The 22,747-nt window shown below is 30.8% G+C and overlaps 1 protein-coding gene across 1 annotated transcript in view; it reads left to right on the plus strand.

Annotated features, from left to right (window-relative positions):
* The window catches only part of LOC127701870 (bactericidal permeability-increasing protein-like), a 33,814-nt gene extending 11,451 nt beyond the window's left edge, over window positions 1-22,363 (plus strand). Inside the window, exons 2-14 of the mRNA XM_052205843.1 lie at window positions 2,783-2,882; window positions 3,591-3,716; window positions 4,524-4,597; window positions 5,119-5,273; window positions 6,264-6,327; window positions 12,006-12,178; window positions 12,582-12,656; window positions 14,542-14,700; window positions 15,384-15,451; window positions 16,617-16,659; window positions 18,073-18,136; window positions 18,826-18,902; window positions 21,042-22,363. Coding sequence (XP_052061803.1) covers window positions 2,783-2,882; window positions 3,591-3,716; window positions 4,524-4,597; window positions 5,119-5,273; window positions 6,264-6,327; window positions 12,006-12,178; window positions 12,582-12,656; window positions 14,542-14,700; window positions 15,384-15,451; window positions 16,617-16,659; window positions 18,073-18,136; window positions 18,826-18,902; window positions 21,042-21,080 — 1,217 coding nt within the window. The 3' untranslated portion in view covers window positions 21,081-22,363. The remainder of the gene's footprint in view (window positions 1-2,782; window positions 2,883-3,590; window positions 3,717-4,523; window positions 4,598-5,118; window positions 5,274-6,263; window positions 6,328-12,005; window positions 12,179-12,581; window positions 12,657-14,541; window positions 14,701-15,383; window positions 15,452-16,616; window positions 16,660-18,072; window positions 18,137-18,825; window positions 18,903-21,041) is intronic.
* Window positions 22,364-22,747: the final 384 nt, after the last annotated feature.

Genomic DNA, 22,747 nt, shown 5'->3' on the forward strand with positions numbered 1-22,747 from the left:
GCAACTGACCACTCATTTGGTTTATCAGATTTGTTACAATTATTCAAAAGTCAAATTTATATGAGCCTGTGACTGAAAAAACAGATTTTCGAATTAAGGGGAGCCTTACATAAACATGCATTTTTTTCAACCAATTTGAAGTTTTTGAAGTTTTTTACCATAAATTATTCTTTCATATATATTAAATGTACTTTAAATGGAAAGAAAAGTTACAAAAAGCATACCAAATGAGTATAAAATGATCTTAGGCTATGTAAGACTGAACATTATTTAGTGTCAATTTAGGCCGTAGCACATATTTACATATAAAAATCCATACAGAAGCTATAAGAAATGGAAATTTGTTACTTTTTGCTCATTTCTATGCTAAGATGTCATGATACAAGAAGTCTAATTGCAAAAGGACTCTTGCATTCAACTTTTTTTGCAGACTGTATGGTCTGATGCACAGTTTTTTCACTTTTCAATGGAAAACTTGCATGTAGTTTTAGTCTCAACTGGCATATATTTGAACCACATACTATCCTACAGAAGAAAATAAAGGCAGTATATGAAATGGATAAGGTGCACAGATCATTGGCAAGTGTTTTTTTTACAGATTTAGTGAAATTTTTATGATGGACAACACATTCTATGCACAAAGCTCTTCACATTGAACATACATTAAACAGGCCGTTCTACCAGGGCCTAAATACAACACATTTTGCACATTTTTTCTGTGATAATCTACTTTTCTCTATATTCAGAGTTCACAAATGGTTAATAGAATTTGAATTAATCATAGAAACACAAATATCAAAGCATAAAAAGCTATCAGATAGAAAGTCAGCATGCCTCTTAGGCTTAAAATGGAAACTGCTTCAAAATGCTTATTTTAGCCGTATAATGTCAAAATGGGACATTTTAACAGAATTTCTTTCAAATAAAGATGTAAATCCTTTACTTTTATTGAGTTTGACAAATTGAAACCAGCAAACCATTCAGGGACGTTGCCAAAGTACAGAATCTACATTTCCTGAATTCATCTCTTAGGCCCGAGAACACAGTTATTTCGTAGTGCATTTCTTTTAGACAATAAAGTCAAATTAAAAAAATCGCACCTGCTCTATCTCAAAAAGATTTTTACAGTGTAGTGTACTACTATTGGGACAAATAATATCAAAATTATAGAAAAGTCTACCAGCTCTAACTCAAAATATTGACAATTCTATGTTAAGGGGGTCTAAAATTCAGTTTGACAGCTTCAGACATACTAATTTTTGACCTTTTTAAACTGGACCTAATCACTACTTAACATAAAGATTCAGCACCCAAATTTTTTTAACATGTAATTTCATCCCTTTACTTAATATTTCATGCATTAAATATAAAGAAATAAATTTGGAAAGTGAATGAAAAAAATTTGCAAGTTATACACTGTCCACACTAGGGACTATATTTGTAGACAACGAAAATCGAAGGACGATAACTGTGTCCCCGGACCATATAAAAAGCAAGCCATGTCATATAAAATCTGCAAAAAAAAATCACATTAATTTTCAATTTTTGAGGAAATATTTAAATGAGCTACTAAAAATGGACAAATAAACATGAAGAATAAGAGGTCAAAATCTACTCAGAACAGCCCAGATGCCACCTCCTGCAATCTAGATTTTCAAAATTCGAACCCCCGGCTTAACGAGACGGGGGGACCCCCTCTTGAACTCGACCCCTCTCACACTTGCAACGCTCGGTTCGGGCCTTGCGGCCCTCATGATTGCCTGCTACTTTTATTTTTCTTCCTCTTATTCAAAAACTTATTGAGAACACTGTGGATACATGTACATGATAACTAGGTTTGACACAGCCTGCTACAGGGGGGTTGGGGTGGTAGAGCTAGCATGGTTCTTACATTTTTGCAATGTATTACTGAGAAAAGCTGTCTTCTGTATTAATAGATAGTCAATAATTTTTGGAATATATATTCCTACTTTAGTTAGAATTAGTAATGTTATCAAGACCTAATAAATGTTAGGTATTGGTTACAGGCAAGGTTGGTAAATGGTTTAATGTTAAAAAAAAAGAATTGTACATGTATGCATTCTAGATTCATAAACATGATGAAGGGCTGTACAAATGTATCTAGCTAGAAGAAAAATGTATTCTTGGTGGATTATTTTGTGTTCAGTGACAAACTAGTTTATGCACGTTCAAGATTAAATAGATCAAACTAATTTCTTAGTCATGTTAGTAAGGTTCTCTGAAGTACATTGTAAGTCAGCTGGAATAAAAATGTGGGAAATTATGACTGACAGTGACAGTGGGGTAAAGAGTATTTTGTGTTTGGTAAGATCTGCATTGCAACAAGTCATTTCAGTGATTTATTACCAGGAGTGTGGCACTCTCCCAATGCAGAATATCATATTTAAATTTTTTGCATTCACTTTCAGGATTTGTTGTTAATTCTGGAATTGAAAACACTGTGTTTTAAAATGTATTTGATAAATATCTAAATAAAATATTTAAAATTAGACACTAGAATTAGGCTACATGTAGATGTGGTAACCTAGAAAACAGATGACCTTGAAAGTTCAATGATCTAAATAGTTTTCCAAAGCAAAGAGTTTTAAGGTTTTCTGTCAGAAGTACTGTTCACATCTTTGGTCTTTGAAAATATTGTAATGAACAGGTCCCACCTTTTGAACCACAACCATTACTGTAAGTTCTTTTTACAATCTTTGACTTTTTTGTGTATTTATCATGGTTGTTCTTAGTTTACCATTGTTCTTGCTCTTTTTTTTAGCTAGCCAAGTAGCAATTGAACAGCTATCAAAATCAGCAAAAGGTCAGAAAATTCCTGACCAGAGTGGCCGTTCAGGAGATGTTAGTTATGAATTATCAAAGTAAGTACATTGTATTTTTTAAATGATTTCAGCTGCAGTTTATAACAGTGGTAACATTGAATAGTAATAACTTACCAAGGGCAGTCATAAATGTTTTGAACATCACTGAAAAAAAAAACAAGCAAAAAAGGAGAAGGTATGATTGATTAACTTTCTGGTCTCTCCAATTCATATGTGACAAAGTGTTATAACTCCTTCAATGGCTTCATACAAATACATCTAACATTAGCCAGCTGCCTGTAATATTGTATCACATATCTGTAATATCCAAATATTTTCATTCACGCCCCACATACAAACCTTCATATTTAAGCAACCTTAAGTTTGTTGTCATGGTTATACATGTACATGTATGATCTGTATCATATTGAAAATATTTTCGAGTAAAGTTTATATTTTTCCATATATTTTACTAAAAATATGATTTCCAAGTTAATAGTAGGGACATATACATTAAGTCGGAGGGGGAATGTTTTGATTTTCTAGTGGCAATATACAGTGAAAACACATCTGTCAAACATTCAATGCATAGTATTTGGAAAAAAAACACTGAAGTTTAAGGTTGCACACACTTATCTATTAGCATGATTAGTTAAAAAATGCAAAATTCATTGAAGTGGTTTGTCAAACTAGTTCCTGTCATAATGTTGTTATAGAACTGTGTGCATGGCAGAGTTACATGTATGTAAATTGTATGATATTTTCCAGTGTTGTGATAAATAGTTTCAATAATCCATCAAGTGGTATTACAGTAACAGCAGATGGACTGAATTGGAAGGCTGATGGATTAGGACTGTCCATTAATGGACACTTTCATTACAAATATCATGGCATGTAAGTGTGACAAAAAAATTTCATTTGGTTTTATTGTGCTAACCTCTCAATAATTGAACTGTGTTAAGTTAAAATTAAAAAAATGGAGAATGTGTCCATGGGACACAGATGATGCCCCCGTTTGCATATAACATTAAAGGGACAGAACTCAAGAACGGTAAAAGTGACGGCAACCTCATTCGAACTTGATCTGAGTCTTGTGGTAATAAGCATTGTGTATAAGTTTCATAACATTTGGTTGAGGCAAACTTAAGTTAGAGAATTGAAGCGAAAAATTCAGCAACTTTTCCATTTGTAAAGGGGCATAACTCTAGAATGGTAAAAGTGACGCCACCAAAATTCAAACTTGATCTGTGTTTTGTGGTAATAAGCATTGTGTATAAGATTCATAACATTTGGTTGAGGCAAACTTAAGTTTATAGAGAACAGAAACCAATTTTGGGATGTATGTACCCTATTATAATTAGGACAAAGTAAATGAAAGACCACAGAACAAGGTAGTGATTCACACTCAGGAAAAATGTCAGTTTACAACAATTCAAACAATGTTTTCCATTTCATATTTTGCATTTTAAGCCTACATATCCAAATGCTGATAAAAAAAGAAGGAATTTAATGTAATTGCCCGTGGGACAGCTTCCTAGCTAAGACCAAAAAGACAAGAAAGTGAAATCAACAAATTATATTGCTACAGTTAGTTGTCATTTTATTATACCCTAAGCCTCAACAGTTTACACATCCATGATTGATCTTGTAATGAAATTTTCTTATAATTATCTGGAATAATTTTTTTTAATTCAATTGCAGCATACCAATATCTGATAGTGGAAATATAGATGTGTCTGTCAGTGGAGTCAATTTTAATGTTGGAATTTCTTTAGGTAACTATCTTTCTGAATTTGCAACTGGGAAAAGAATAAAGTTCTATGTTTTTTCAATAGAAGAATCATTATAAGAATTTAATACTAGTAAATTCAAAATCTTTCAATTCTGTTTTTTTTGCACATGAGCAGTAACCAGCTTTAGTTGAATTCGTCACATCTAGCACCTTTCAAAAGCAGGTTGTACTCAACCAACTAGTACCTTTACCGAGTCATTCTTTAACCTTTTACCTTTACCAAGTCATTACTTGAACCAACTCATACCCAATTTTGAGACCATAAAGTGCCATACGATTTCCCGCAAAATTTGTATGTCTGATCACCAAAAACAATCATTGCAATAATAGAGACATAATCCTCTTTCTAAAGTAACATTTGCCTCATATTACAAATCTAGATGTATATGTATGGATATTGCATGAATTAATGGACATGGCGATATTTGAAAAGCAATAGTAATTCAGTTTAACAAACATGTTTAACTACTGGTATGTCATATGAATGAATTTTCTGTTTTTTAGGAGTGGATGGCACAGGTCGACCAAAGATAGCCTCCAGTGGATGTAGTTGCAGTATAGGTTCATTAGGTGTCCACTTCCACGGTGGTGCTGCATGGATCTACAATCTCTTTAAAGGAGTTGTTGAGGATGCTCTAAAGAAACAATTAAATGGACAGGTACAGTGCGAAATAAATATAACTTTGTTAAGTCTGCCGCTTTTGCATGTTTTGAGACCTAAGATGTTGAACTGGCTTTGTTTTAGATACTTTATGAACAAAGTCCTGCTTATACATGTTATGCAGGTTTCTTTCTTTGTTTAACAAAACTAGAAAAAACATCAAGATAGGTAGTCATCATTCTTTTAAAAGATGGGGATTTAGCAAAAATCAGTCAAAAATATTTTATTTAAAAATCATGTGAATTTAAACATCCAGAAATTAGAAAAAGGATAAAAAAAAGGAGAAGGCCCGGTAAGGACTGATTATGGCCTAAAATTTTAAGTACATCTGATGAACGATTTTTGACATTGTTTAAACACTTAAGTGTCATCTCCAGTCGATTCAATTAGTTTAAGGAAAAGATTTGAACTGATTTGGTCATTAAAGACGCTCAAATTCAAGCTTAGATATGAAAAATCTATCAAATATGCCACAAAATGTCACTTTATAGATGGTTTTTGTCTAACATGGAAGTGGCCACATTTGTGTTCAGTCTCAACCTTTATATATGTTATGTATCATCATCAAATACAACATATATTTAAATATTAAAACTGAACACAAGTGCAGCCACTTCCATTTTAGACAAAAACCGTCTAAAAATTAGCACAAATGCTAAAATTGTGACAATTTCAGTAATTTTGCATGAATTATTGATGCTAGTTCTTGATGCATGTGCAGTGTAATGTCAAAAACAAGCCAATATTTATGTAACAAAGTATTCTACTTTCGAAAAAATGGTAAAAGTTTAAATTTTTAACAATTACCCGGTATTTAAAATGCTATATTTTGGGGCCAAAAAGGGGTCTTACCGGACCTACTCCTTTGTTTTCTACATAAATTATAATGATTCTTTAATGATTGACATATTCTCGTTTATTGCAAGATAGAAACATGTTTACCATTTTATTATGCTATTTTCTCATTGAATATATGAATATTTTCCAGTTATGTACCATTATAAACAAGGCTGTGAATACAGATGCCAGTCAGTCATTGGCTAAACTTAAAGGTAATATATAACAATCATGCCAGTCAGAAGCTGGAACACGAAACTTCCTTGACCAACATGTTATAGTTATTGTCCAATCAGGAGGTTATTATCTTATGAATGCAGTTTGTTATATCTATATGAACATTTTCTTGAGCATTTGTTTCGATAAGAAACTACTCTTATTACATAAGATGTTTGTTTGAACAATTTGTTACAATTACCGGTAAGACATGTAAGACGTTTTTAAATTGTATCAGGCTATCAGCACAGAAAGAAGGATCATTAGATTAGTGTTTTTGTTCTAAGAAATTGTGTAAACCACCCTTAAATGATATTTCAAAATTTCATATTAAGAGTAAGCTTTTTCTGTTGCCTTACCAATTTGTGCCAAATTAAATTTCCAAGTATAAAAAGTAACATTGCCCGTAATGGACAGAACAGAATTTGTTCGTTTTACGATTTGACTACTGTTTATGTGATTTTCATGAAAGTTTTTAGCCATGAAAATCATTATGTTGTGCTTGAAAGAAAAAACAGCACACATGCTTTTCATACGACTGCAAAAAATTTGCGTTTGTATAGTGCTATGTCGTCTTCCGAAGACACATTTGGTTTCCGGACAATAACTTTAGTTAAAGTGAATGGATCTCTATGAAATTTAATCAGAAGGTTCAATACCACAAAAGGAAGGTTGGGATTGATTTTGGGGGTTACGGTACCAACAGGTTAGGAATTAGGGGCCAAAAACAAGCATTTTTCTAAATGGATCTTTCTGAAATTGTACCACAAGGTTCAATATCACAAAGGAAAGACTGGGATTAAGTTTGGGGGTAATTGCCCCAAACGTTCAGGAATTAGGGGCAAAAAAGGGACCAAAAACAGTATTGCGCAATAGCAAGAAATCTTCAATTGAAAATTAATACAAATCTTTTCACCAATTTCAATGGGATTAATTTAAAGTCTTTAATTTTTGGGGGTTCTAACCTTGTATTACTATTTTGGATATTGGGCCCCATTTTTTTATTGGTCTACATTGAGGTCCTAAGGGTCCAAAATTAAACTTTCTTTGATTTCATCAAAAACTGAATTATTGAGGCTCTATGATATGCTGAATCTTATTGTGCATTTAGATTTTTTATTTTGGGCCCTGTTTTTTAGTCCATATTAAGGTTTGAAGGGTCCAAAATTAAACTTTGTTTGATTTCAACTAAAATGATTTTGTTGCATTCAAGTTTTGTAATAAGTCCATTTTTAAGGTCAAGGTGTATTTGCTCTATGCATTGATTAAAAAATCAAAAAATTTACACGGAGGACAGAAATTTGGTAAATGATTTAAGAAGTTCTGTCTTTTGCCATCAGTGAAGGATATTTAATTTCTCACTGTCAAGATCTTTAAATTTGGATTTAATGCAAGACACTATGAGGAATCTGTAAGATATGCAGAGGTGTTTACCATTAGGACTTTTCCGTATAATACACAGATTTTAAATGCAAAATACTAACCACAGATTTTATTCGTGGAAGTATGGTTTCTGGTTCATTTCAGAATTTTTTTTTCACTTAAGTGCTTGAATGAATAGTGTAAGAGACCTCATATAAAACACGATAGAGACCTCATATAAAACATGATAGAGATAGAGATTTTCAGCAGTTTTGGGAACACCTCAAATTAAACGACTCTTTTACCGATCTTTCAAAGTATGTAACGAAAGGTAATTTAAAATTATGAAAAGATGTCAGCTACTTAGTGCACATTCCCCCAGACCCATGTTGCAAGTTCATGCTGCATTGTGGCACTCACCATTGATACTCCTGAAAAATACTGAGAAAATGGTTAATACTACTGATAGACTGAAATAGGAGTAAACACTTCTGGATATGATGTAAAACTTCAACACATCTAAAGACCAATGGGTAATTGCCAACTACTAAGGCCGTGTTCACACCAAACGCTGTGTACTGTAAACCTGTTTACAATTTGTGTCATGTAGTGAACACTGGTTTCACATTAAATTTGTTCTCATCTGTACATCGGTTTTAATTACCTGTACATGAAAATTGTTCACATCAGTTAACAACATATACACGTAACTTACATGTACATTAAATAGAATTGAATTGAAAATTTCTCTGTTAACTTTTGTAGACCAATTCATATTTTTTCTTTTTTTCTAAAAAAAAAAATTTGGGGGTGGGAGGGGAGATAAATTGTTTAAATTAATCATTTTTAAGAAAAAATGTATTTGTTCTAGGAGGGAAGTGAGAAAAATTGTTTGAATTCTTGAAAATGAAGTGCATGGGGTTCAATATGGAGTTTTAAAAATGTTCCTGTACGTTATTGAACACAAAATGTTTTGTTTTTTTATTAAATAATAAAAAGAATGGTTTGTACCAAGAAGATGAATGGACGGTACCTTAAGAATATCGTTCTTTTGATTTGGAGAACTTCCAGAGTTCTAAAGAAGTCATGATTACGTTGCTAATACAGCGTAACAATAGGCGAAAAAAGGAATTTGAAAATGATTGATTGATTAATTGTTGGTTGATAAACGTCCAGTGGCAAATATTTCATACATGTTCAGGATGAGAACAAATTCACAATAAATACAACTGGTAGGTCATTTGATAGAGGCCGTCCGAGACGGAGCCAACCGGACGCTCTACTTTGGAAGGGTTTTACGGCTGATCGGATAAGATCTGAGTAACCATATTACTATTCCCCAGTCACACATATGGTGATTATGGAAATGAATAGTATGGACTGGTACTAATTGTAAAAATAACCTTGTCCACGACATAATGTAAATGAATATTTTGTTCTACAAAAAACAGGACTTTGCACGAAAAAATAATTTTCACGCTAAATAAATGAAAAGTGCTATCAACTGGTGTAAAAGGAATATTCTATCAGAAAAAAAATCCTCCCACTGAAAATCAAATGGCCCACTAAGGCTATTAAATTTAATCATGGTTTTAACAGAGCAATTTTTGAGTTTTTGTCATAAAAATAGTAAAATAACTTAAGGTGGTACCCAACACCTTGACTAATATTAATTTGGCTCGTTTAATTTTCATAAAATTTTGACCAAATGTTTACTTTGACCCTTTGACAAAAATATAAAAATTTCAAAAAATTTGAACCAACCACTTTATCAGAAAAATTTCATTGGTTATATAGCAGTTTGACAAACACCAATTTTGATCATTGAGAAGCTTAATATTTCCTTAACAATACAACGTAATTAAAACGTTTAGCTGATTTTTACAGAGTTATCTCCCTGTAGTGTTAGGTACCACCTTAATTCATAGAATTATTATAATAATATTTATTCAATATATGTAACTTCCTTAAATATTCACAATAAAATCATCGCTCTTGATATCTTGTTTTATGAACACTTAACCCACACAAGGCCTACATTGACTATCCATTGTATGTCGTCCAAAACCTATTTCAAACTACATGTTAACATTGATTTTTATCAATGAGAATGTAATTGAGTTTAGTTTAAGTGTAGAGTACACTTACACCACACTGAGTTTAGCTCAATGTGAACATGGCCTCAGTCAGGGTTTCTGGACCCTGTGTTGTTTATTGTTGTTGATTTGTTTGTATACCTATTCTCTCAGAAGTTATGTTTCGTTTACTGTCCAATGGTAATTTATAGTATCCTTTTTATACGACCGCAAAAATTAAAAATTTTTTGGTTGTATATTGGTATGACGTTGGCGTCGTCGTCGTCGTCTGGCGTCGTCCGAAGACACATTGGTTTTCGCACTCTAACTTTAGTTTAAGTGAATGGATCTCCATGAAATTTTACCATAAGGTTTAATACCACGAAAGGAAGGTTGGGAATGATTTTGGGGGTTATGGTACCAACAGTTAAGGAATTAGGGGCCAAAAAGGGGCCAAAAATAAGCATTTTTGTAACTTCCAGACAATAACTTGTGTGTAAGTGTATGGATCTCTCTGACATTGTACCACAAGGTTCCATATCACAAAGGGAAGGCTGTAATTGATTTTGGGGGTAATTGCCTCAAAATTTTAGGAATTAGGGGCAAAAAAAGGGGCAAAAAACAAGCATTTTTCTAGTTTCATGACAATAACTTGTGTGTAAGTGTTTGGATATTTCTGAAATTGTACTACAAGGTTCCATATCACAAAGGGAAAGCTGGAATTGAGTTTGGGGGTAATTGCCCGAAACGTTTAGGAATTGGGGGCCAAAAAGGGGCCAAAAATAAGCATTTTTCTAGTTTCCAGACAATAACTTGTGTTCAAGTGTATGGATCTCTCTGAAATTGTACTGCAAGGTACCATACCACAAAGGGAAGGCTGGGATTGAGTTTGGGGGTGATGAATCATAATGGGGTTCAAAAAATTTGGGGGGGGGGGGGGGGTTTCTTTTTTTTCTTTCTTTTAAAATTTTCCATTTTAAGTTGGTTATTTCTGATTTATATTTAAAAGCAAATAATAATGATATGGTAGGAGATACACACCAAACAGGATGTGTAAATTAATATATAATAAGTATTGTGCAATAGCAAGAAATTTTCAATTGCACAGTATTGCACAATAGCAAGAAATCTTCAATTGCACAGTATTGCGCAATAGCAAGAAATCTTCAATTGCACAGTATTGCGCAATAGCAAGAAATATCCAATAGCACAATATTGAGCAATAGCAAGAAATTGTCAATTGTACAGTATTGCGCAATAGCAAGAAATATTCAATTGCACAGTATTGTGCAAAAGAAGATACTTCATATAAATTGCTTATTTCTTGATCAATTTCAATGGGGTTTTATTCTTGAATTCTTGGGGTTCTTTAATATGCTGAATCTAACCGTGTATTAAGTTTTTGGATTTTGGGCCCCGTTTTTAAATTGGTCCACATTGAGGTCCAAAGGGTCCAAAATTTAACTTTGTTTGATTTCATCAAAAATTGAATTATTGGGGTTCTTTGATATGCCGAATCTAACCGTGTATTTAGATTCTTAATTTTTGGTTCCGTTTTCAAATTGGTCTACATTAAGGTCCAAAGGGTCCAAAATTAAACTTAGTTTGATTTGAACAAAAATTGAATTTTTAGGGTTCTTTGATATGCTGAATCTAAACATGTATTTAGATTTTTGATTATGGGCCCAGTTTTCAAGTTGGTCCAAATCGGGGTCCAAAATTAAACTTTGTTTGATTTCAACAAAAATTGAATATATGGGGTTCTTTGATATGCTGAATCTAACCATGTATTTAGATTTTTGATTTTTGGGCCCAGTTATCAACTTTGTCCACATTGAGATCAAAAGGGTCCAAAATTAAACTTTGTTTGATTTCATCAAAAATTTAATTATTGGGGTTCTTTGATATGCTGAATCTAACCATGTATTTAGATTTTGGATATTGGACCATAATAGGTGAATGTCCAATTTAAAATTTTTAAGTTCTTAGACCACATTCATTCTGTGTCAGAAACCTATGCTGTGTCAAATATTTAATCACAATCCAAATTCAGAGCTGTATCAAGCTTGAATGTTGTGTCCATACTTGCCCCAACTGTTCAGGGTTCGACCTCTGCGGTCGTATCAAGCTGCGCCCAGCGGAGCATTTTATTGTGTGTTGTTTTATAAGAAAAACATTCAGAATTACTATAGATATGTTGCAGGATTTTTGTCTAAATATATCATTTAATTTTTAGGGAGAAATTTATTGGACCAGCAGTATGACAGAGGCACCATTTGATCCTCCCTCCATGCCACCGATCAGCAGTACAAAAAAGATGTTCTACATTTCTATGTCAGATTATGTGTTTAATACATTGGCTTATGAAGCTCAAATTCACAAGATGTTAGAGTATAATCTGACCCAAAAAGATGTAGGTACTTTTAGCCAATCAAAATTGTTTCATATTGAAGATTTTTATTATCATATCTTTGAGAGAAAAAATTATGGTAGGAAAAATGTGTTTTTCAGAACAAGCTTTAAATTGTTATATGACATTTTGTTTTTTATCCTAGAAAATGTATAAAGTATGATATTAATAAATATCATGGAAACAATAATAGTAAATTACTAGCCGAATAAAAAATCAACTCTGTAATATTTTACAAGATAAAAAAATTCAAAGAATAACAGTACACAAATACACACTAAAGTACACATACACAGAACAGATAATGAATCTGAAACATTTAAAGTATAATATTTCGTGTTAATTTAAAATCATGACCAGTTACAGTATTAAATTATACTGTATAATATTTTCTTTTGAATTTCAGCTTCCAGCTAAAGAAAAAGATTTTCTAAACACCACATGTGTTGGAACACCATGTATTGGACAGGTTATACCTCAAGTAAGTAAGATTTCTTGCTTTACTTGTAAGAACTTACTGTTAGCAGCAGTGTTCTCCCTAAGCCCTTAAAGGACTGCGGGCCCTCCATGTACAATTTTTTACCGTGGTTCTATTGGTCTTACCACGATGTATAATGTTTTGTCTGTGATGCTAAAATTTTCAGTTAAAAAATCGTAAATCAGTAAAGTTTTAAATGACTTGATAAATCTTTTCCGTGCGGTATAAAATTCCAGGTGAAATTTGTCAGACCAGATTGTTTACACCACGTGATCGATTTACCTAATGAAGTTAACCTTGTTAATTGGATTTAATCGATGTAATCAACACTTGTAACATGATTGTTTGGTGTTTTAATTAAGATATCATAATTTTATGATCACAAATAACTACAGCCCCAGCTTGTCTGGCAAAACAGCCCTTGGCCATCAAGAGTAATCTCGGGACTAATATCACATGACGCAGTTAATTTAAGTAGAAAATTCAAGTTTATTTATTAATTGCAATCTATTTATAAATAAAAGGAATGACTGTACCTTCAAACTGAATATCTATATCCAAAATTGATGAATGAAAGAAGTACAGAAAACATTATCCATAAGCACATTTTAAAATCTATTTATATCTACTTCCTGTCATTTAGGCGGGAAAATAGGGAGACTTTGTTGTTGACATTGAATATGGTTACTTATAGATCTATAGACCTAAGATTGATTAAGGAATTCTTTTTAAATGGATCATGACAAATAAAGATTAAGGTTTTAGTGCAGTATTTAGTCTGTATCTATGTTTGGTCATCACCAAAGACAAAAAAGGTTAATATTTACATGAAATTTATATTTATGGCAAAATGTTAAAAAGTTTATGAAATTTTTTTTTTATTAGAATTTAAGATAGAAACTGGTTTAAATAATAAAACAATATAAGTTCTTGTAAATTCTATGTCTCCTTAAGACAGGAATCCTTTTATATACAACAATTTTCTATCTAGAAACTAGAAAGTTTTTTTAAATTGAACTCTTAAATGATATTTTATTTTTATTGATCATGAATTTTATAAAAGATTTAATTACTATAAATTATTTAGTAATGAATCATGTTTTATTTATTTTAAAAAGATATTCAAGTACTGTAAATTCGAAAATTATTGCGTGCATTTATTATTTCGATTTTGTCATTTTAGACTAAAATGCGATTTAAATTTTTGCGATATTGAGAAAAATCCTTTTTTGAATTCATATAAAAAATTTCAAAATGCGAGTTTATATTATTGCGATTATAACCCTGTCGCATTTTTCGCAATAATAAAAACATCGCAATAATTTCTGAATTTACAGTATACAAACTGTTTATTGATTTACTTCTCTTTTACCAATAATTTTCTGACTCAATGTCTACATAACACAGTACCACAGTATTAAAACAAAACAAAAGACATAAAAACTACAGTAACTAGAAATATAGGTAAGCGACACAACGCAACACGACACATTATACAAATCATTTTACAAAGAGCACAGGTTACCCTGGTGCTATCCAAAAATCCTGGGGAGAACACTGAGCAGTTTAGGCTATATTAGTAGGAATGAATAAATTATCATGTGAAAATTAGTCTTACAAATGTTAAATGTACTAAGATGTTTAAAAAACTAAATGAAGTAAACAGTATTGATTACCAATATACCACATAAATGAATGAAATTATGTTGAAAAAATATTTACATTATTGATAATTTCAGACATTTTTTTGTAGCAGAAATTTCACATTAACTTTTATCAGTTCACGTATATCCTTAATTTGAATATTGACCTGTTGATAAACAAATTATTACAAACCATAATGCTTAAATTAAAAGGCTTCAAGTAAACATATGAGATTTCTTTTTAGATAGGAAAGAAGTATCCAAACCGACAAGTGACCATGTTTATGTCCAGTGATATCTCACCGAATATGTCTGTTACTAATGGTAAAGTTAATGTACTGAGTGGAGGAACCATCAACATGTTTACTGTCCAGGGAGATATATTCTTATTAACATTAAATGCTGTAAGTTTATTTGAATAAATAGTAACATATAATTCTGTAGTCACCTATATAGTTTTGAAATTTTACTGTCGGTAGGTAAAATTACACAACATATATATGAAAATTACTCTTGAGAACTGATGCATTTCCTAACACTGGAGAAGGTATGACAAGACAACATCTTATCCCTTTAAATGAAAAAATCATAAACGTATGAATTTATATCAAGTCTGTATGATACCAGTAATGATATCATTGAGTTTAGTTGTACTGTAAATTCAGAAAATTGTGCCATGTTTTGATTTCTAAAAGAATTATTTATGTGCATCATTTTTTTCAATCGCGTACTGAGTTTTGCTATTTTCGAAATTGAAAATGGAAAAAACTTCAAAAATTTGACCAGAATCTTGGTTTAAATTGATATGAATTACCATAATTTTAACAATACACATATTATCAAATGGAAACCAGTTTGTTAGAAGTTATATTGAGTCAAATGACTCATTTCTCTTTCTCATGAACATATTTTTTGACAAGTAATTCCTTGAGTTCTCAAACCCAAGCACAAGGTTATGTGATCATAAAATATTTGATGCAAAATAATTACACAGTATCAACCAGTCGGAGCTAATTGGCTTGACAATATTAAAGATAACAAGATAATAAAATTCTTCAGTATAAAATACTTTTTTTATGTGTTTTAGACAATGACTGCATCTGTTTCACTGAATGTGAAGAGTGAGAAGATTTATGGAAGTATTAGTGAAATGAAGTGAGTAATTAAAAATATTTATAGCATCAAGGTTTATAAAAGTAAGGATATTTTGTAATTTAACCTCTGATTTGATTCTATTCATCATGTTCATATAGAATATAAAAATAAGGTCATTTGTATTTCAATTCAAAATGTTTAAATTGTAATATCCTGCCTCTCTATGAATAGGAAATTTAGGTATAAGAGCAAAGACTGGTTGGCTCAAAGAGAAAATAATGTGGCCAGGTAGGATATGTCTTGAAGTGGTCTGTTACTATGTCAGTTAGCACATTGAAAAATCTCTCCGTGTGTCAAAGCAAGGTAAACTTATATCTTATTTTAATGTGTCCTTGTCCTGAATATGCATGTACTGTGAAGTACTACTTTATAGATAGATGTTTAACATTTGTCTATCATCATCGTAATTCACAAATAAGTATTATTTTCTGCTTGACTATATACCTTCTTATATGGTCTACCTGTAAATGTTATGCTAAGGTAACTGGGAAGTTGAACTTTCAACTTCATAAACGTAGCATTTTAATTCCTGGAACAAATACTTTTATATTTGGATAATAAAAATATTGCTCAATTTATTTTGAAAATTCAAAACAAATACTTGTATGGGCTTCACAAGTCAGGATTTACAAGGACTAATGTCTACAACTTATTAACAAATAAAACCTGCTCAACTTCAGCAACAAAATCTGATATTTAAAAGTCATTAAGCATACATAAAACCATATTGAATACAGTTTTTACCCATTGATTGAAACAACATATGTCATTATATAAGGAGGAGGTAGTCTTAAAGTGCAAACAATTGGTGTTCCTTCCTTGCTATTTTTCTATGGTGTCATATTTACATATGTAATTTCAGACTTACATATTCAAATGTCTACATGAAATACTTGGATATCTTCCCACCACAGCCCATATAAATGAAAAAAAATCCATACTAAAATCTATTTTTGTTGTGTTCTTATACTATTCTATAAATTATCTACTGCATATTTATGAATTAAATTTGTTAACTTTGTTAAGAATAATGACAAGAAATAAATTGTTTGAGTTATTCCCCTTTTGACAATCATCTATCACTTACCAGTACTAATTGTTTCTCATACATTTGTGTTTAAAATATTGAAGCTTTATCATGAAATATTTGTTTCACTTTTTACAGACTCAAACTCCATGTTGTCAAGTCTAACGTTGGACAGATCAGTGTAAGTTTAATTTATGAGATGGGTATGTGAAAAGGGCATGGATACCAAAAACATTTTGTTTTTTTGTCAAATTAACATTTCATGGTTTAGTGGTTCTGATTAAGTTTTAAAACTTCATTAAAATTATTAAGCTTTTGTACTGACACTAATTGAATACTAATTGACCTACAACATGAAAATTCATGTTGTAGGTCAATTAGTATTCAATTAGTGTCAGTACAAAAGCTTAATAATTGAATACTAATTGAATACTAATTAGTATTCAATTAGTATTCAATTAGTATTCAATTATTAAGCTTTTGTACTGACACTAATTGAATACTAATTGACCTACAACATGAATTTGTGATGCAGATTCAAGATTCAGGATTCAATATTTTATTATAGTCTCACCACATACAATTACATATATTTACACAATAAAATATTCATACAGGTACATAAAACAGATAACATGAAACATTACATTATCATTGTATGTGCCAATCTTAAAAGATTTATGAGAGACTGTACAAGCAATATTAAAATACAGTTTGATAAAGTAGATATTATATATAATATATATTTGTTTAAGAATATCATTAAAATACAGCATAATTAATGATTTAAAAAACGTTTTTTTTTCTGATTAAAATGTTATAGCAGGTTCTGGCAAAACTTTCAAAAACTTTATCGTTATTGATTAAAAAAATATCATCTTTGATTATCTGATTAAACGTTAAAATCCACATTAAAATTTGCAGCTTCATAAAACAATATGTGTCTAAGATCTTCGTATTGTGGACATTTTGATAAAACATGTAGTTCATCTTCAATACTATTATTACAATAAAAACATGTTCTTTCATGTATTTCTTTTCTTTCATATCTACCTGTTTTTATTCTAAGGGGTGCAATTTTGCAAAAGCACTCCTAAATTTAGGTGGCAATTTACATTTTAAGTAAGGTTCAGTACAATAATCATATTTAAATAACTTATATGTTCTTTATTTATTACCTTGAGCATACATAGATACTCTATTACTCCATTCTATTTTATATTTTTCAAATATTATTGTTTCAATTTGTACAATAATACTCTTATTAATACATTTTTGTACATTAGTTTCAAAGTTACAATAGTCTTCAAAATTATGCATCAGGTCACTTTGACCTGTATTTTATGCTTCCTTTTACACCTGAGTTAAGAGTTAGATACTAAGTTTTGTTCCTTTGTCACATTGGAGTTAAATTATATTTCATAACTGATTGAAGCCAACATTTTCTATAAATCATATATTATCATTGTTATATCTCTGAATAGACATCCTGTGAGATATTCAGAAAAACTGACCAAACAAGATGCACAGCGAAGCTAGTTTTAGAAAAATACATCACTAATCTAAATGACACAATATATATTTTATATTTTAGGATACAATATTGAACTTTATAGCGAATACAGCAATAATAGCATTTGCTGAACCACAGCTCAATAGTAAGTAGTATGGATTTATCTAATTTTGTAAAAACTAATTTTTTTTTTACTAGAAAAAAGACATTTGTATTGAAAAGGCTTAAAAATCAAGAGCTATTCCAGTATGTTAAAAAAATGTGTGAAAATTTCAGAAATTTTCCCAGATTATCATATTTAATGTCCCCCCCCCCCCCCCCCCAATATTCCATTACAAAATGTTGATTTTTTTCCTGATACTAGATATGTGCACATTATTAAAAGTGACTCAGACGTCTTGGATTTTTTTTTATAGAATAAACATAATTCCAGTATGTTGACTGCACCAGCTCTCTCTCCATGGCATCTTTATCCCATCAAATAAGTCATAGTGACCTACTTTTAGGTCTTTTCACATTGACGATGAGCTTTACATCACATTTAATGACCTCATTAGGCTTACAGACGAGTGCGACGATAAGTCAAACTTGAATACAAATCTATGATTTGAATTATATATTCCTAGGGTTGTGAATTTATGATTTAATTTTAGCATGTACGATATAGAATCTTGGATAATTGACAATAAAAATCAAATATAAGAAATACTTGAATTGTTTTTCTCCATATATTGGACAGAGTTATAAGATAAGGAAAACTTCAGCAACCAGTATGATCATAATTTAAAAGCGATAGAAATCTGTTTATGCAGTGTTTGATACTTTATTTTGTAGAGCTTGGTGCTGAAGGTATACCACTACCAGTAACAGACAATGTTCATTTTATCAACACAGAAGTCACACTAAATAAGGTTAGTACTTTACATATTACTAATTAAGTTGAAATTTAAGATGGTAATCAACAAAGGAAAAAAAAAAACGGTACCAAGACAACATTGGATTAAGAATTTATTGGGATTTCCTTGAGGAGAGACCCATCCAATAATGCCCATCAAATTAAATGAAGCATAGTTTGTGTCTCACAAAGGTGACAATGGTATTGTTAGAATTGTCATTGCTTAATTCAAAATTTTCTGATCAGCTTGAATCAAGAAGTACATATGATAAGCTATTACTATTTTGTATAAAGTATAAGAATTAATACATCTCACATTAGACATGGCACTTTTTGGAATTTTACATTGCACATAAATTTTTCTGATCAGGTTTGTTTATGAAGAATTAATTGTTATGAACTACAGATGTTTGATGTTCTGTTGGGTTAGCATCCTCAATTTCAGTTTCTTGCAGAATATGAGAGTCCTTTTCTTAGCCATGCTTCTGTTACTTTGGAATATTTTATCGTTTAAATGTTAGATTATCTTATAAAGTGTGTTTATCTAAATCTAATAAAGTGTGTTTATCTAAATCTAATAAAGTGTGTTTATCTTCATCTAATAAAGTGTGTTTATCTTAATCTAATAAAGTGTGTTTATCTTAATCTAATAAAGTGTGTTTATCTAAATCTAATAAAGTGTGTTTATTAAAATGTATCAATCATAAACTATCATTCTAGTGTGTTGTTTAACAAGTCATTATTCATCCCTACTGTTCAGTGACCTTTTAGTTCTTATTCCTCACTCGAGGAAGTTGCGTAGGGTAACATTTTTAGCTCACTTTTGGGCCAAGTGAGCTTTTCTCATCACTTGGTGTCCGTTGCCCGTCGTCGTCCGTTAACCTCTACAAAAATCTTCTCCTCTGAAACTACTGGGCCAAATTAAACCAAACTTGGCCTTAATCATCCTTAGGGTATCTAGTTTTAAAAATGTATCCAATGACCCGGCCCATCAACCAAGATGGCAGCCATGGCTAAAAATAGAACATGGGGAGTAAAATGCAGTTTGGCTTATATCTCTGAAACTAAAGCATTAAGAGCAAATCTGACATAGGGTAAAAATGTTCATCAGGTCAAGATCTATCTGCCCTGTAATTTTCAGACGCATCAGACAACCTGTTGTTGGGTTGCTGCCCATGAATAGGTAATTTTAAGGAAATTTTACAGTTTTCGGTAATTATCTTGAATATTTTAATAGATAGCGATAAACTGTAAACAGCAATAATGTGCAGCAAAGTAAGCTCTACAAATAAGTCAACATGATCAAAATTGTCAATTGACCCCTTTCAGGAGTTATTGCCCTTTAAAGTCAATTTTTCACAATTTTTTGTAATTTTTTTTAATCTTTTTCAAAAATCTTCTCCAATTAATCTACTGGGCCAAATAGAATTAAAGTAAGCCACAATTTTCAATAGAGTATCTTGATTGAAAAATGTATCAGATGACCCTGTCATCCAACCAACATGGCCACCATGCATATGGCTAAAAATAGAACAGAGGTTTTCTATAGAAGTCTATGGCAAAATTGTAAAAAAACAATTTCAAATAGTCACAACTTGAAAACTAATTTAAATAATGATAAGGGGTCTTCAGTAATTATTGTAGGACTACAATGGGATGACCTGCTTTAAATTTAACTGCTGGACAGAATTAAACCAAACTTGGCCTCAATCATTATTAGGGTATCTAATACAATTTATTATGAGTTTAACCTTATTTTACATGATTTCTAAAACCACAGTAGATACAGGTGAGCGACACAGGCTCCTGAGAGCCTCTAATTGTTATCCTTCCATTAGTCTGTGACTTAATCTGTCAATTTATTTTTTTTCTATCAGATCTGTTAAAGCTGGATGAAGTTTTTCACTCATCCAAACTGTGGATGAGTTCTTTACAAAATTTTTTTTGTTGCTGGGATAGTATCTCCTTTTTTGATTAGGTCTTCTTTAATTTGTATGAATTTTTTATTTTAATATTAGTTTAATATTTTCTATGATAATGAATGTTGATCAATTGTTATACATGGTTGGTCAAATACCTCATACATTTATACTATAATACCCATGAAAGAAATACACAGTTTGGTAGATTTCTTACTATTTGGTATGTTTTATAGGACACATTGGTGATTGGGACAGATCTTCAGTACCAATGAAGTTGAAGCAGCAGTATACACTTACAGTGCAGTTATGATTTAAAAGTGGAGAAGAAGAAAGATCTGTGATATTTGACAGAGAATACTCATTTCTGTTATATATTTGATATGCTCAAATACGAAGTATTGAATGTAATTTGAATACTCTAAAATTTTATAAGTGACAATTGTTTAATAATTTCAAATAATTGTGTCCCAATATTTATTGCTTTTGTTGGTTATTTAAGGGAATTTAAATACTATGAAAACTATATAATTAGAATGGATTTCTACTGTTCCAAATATGAAAGCATGAATAAAAACATCTATGTACCAAAGACTTTACAAGTAATCTGAGAAGCTTGTATCTGTGATTAAATGTACTCTCACCATATTTCTATTCACTGATTTTTAAATAATATCAGATCTGAAAGTTGAATATTTTTATACAAAATTGAACATTCCTCTTGAATCTATTGCACCTATGCAAAGATGATGTCAAGTCTTGCAGGATTTTTTTGTTGTTTTTTAGTGATATTTTTATTCCCCCGCCGTAGCCGAGGGGCCATTAAGTTTTTATTATAGATATACATATTTGGACAATATTTGCATTGATAATAATTTGATATTATATCAATATGAAGATTTTTTATGAGGCTTGCCAATATGTTAATATCTTTGTCAACACACTCAGTTCTTGATTAAAAAAGTATTAATTGTTATGAATAGTATAATGAAGATGTAATTACTATTGACAAGTCAGGTTTTGGAGAATCTGTTGAAATGTGTGCATTGTAACCATTCTCTGTAAGATCTTATATAGGGTTATTCTTTAATTGATTTTAAAGGGGAATAAGGGTGTTGGTGGGTTGTGAGGTACTTAGAATTAGTCATTGGTGGATGGTTGTATATTCAATTATAAATCCAAGAATTATATAAAAAAAATTATAATTTTGTATTTATGGTTGATTGGGATTTTGATATGTGCCTTTTTCCTTCAGCCCTCAAATCAGTCTTGCTCTAGATTTTTTCTTTTGTTTTTGCACATAATATAGCATACATCTTTTAAACACTATATGCTATTTATATCTCACACTTTTGTTTCATAATTTTTCTAAATACAGTATTGATTTTGTTTGTACTCTATGTAGTTTTCTGTTTTCTGTAAATAATGAATTTTAATAAGCTGTTGATTGTACATAATGCATGCATTTGTATTAATACCTCTGTATCTTTCTAATATTGTTATCAGGTTATTTTTGTAGTATCTTACATTTTATAATAAAAATATTTTTGATAATAAAGATTTTTTTTATCTCTTTTTTACATTTGTATATGGTAACCAAGTTTGATGTTCTAAGGATAGGATATTTGATTACTTTGGTACATTTAACTGCAGAATCAGACCACAAGGAACAGACCTTTAACTGTCAATCATGAATTTACTTAACCAGCATCAATAAGGTGTCAATCATTAATTTAAAGAGCATCAATAAATCAGTAACTGACAGGGGCTTAATCTCCAACTTTAACAAGAAAGTGGATGTTTAATATTCAGTTTGCATTTTTTTTTATCCATAATCATACTAGATCATGTGTATGTGAATATAGTTGAGGACACTAATATAAGTTTTTATTTTTAATAAGTATAATACATATATGATCATACGATGAGAAATTTCATTAGG

The sequence above is a fragment of the Mytilus californianus genome, unplaced genomic scaffold (genome assembly GCF_021869535.1).
Source record: "Mytilus californianus isolate M0D057914Y unplaced genomic scaffold, xbMytCali1.0.p SCAF_5, whole genome shotgun sequence".
Lineage (NCBI taxonomy): Eukaryota > Metazoa > Mollusca > Bivalvia > Mytilida > Mytilidae > Mytilus > Mytilus californianus.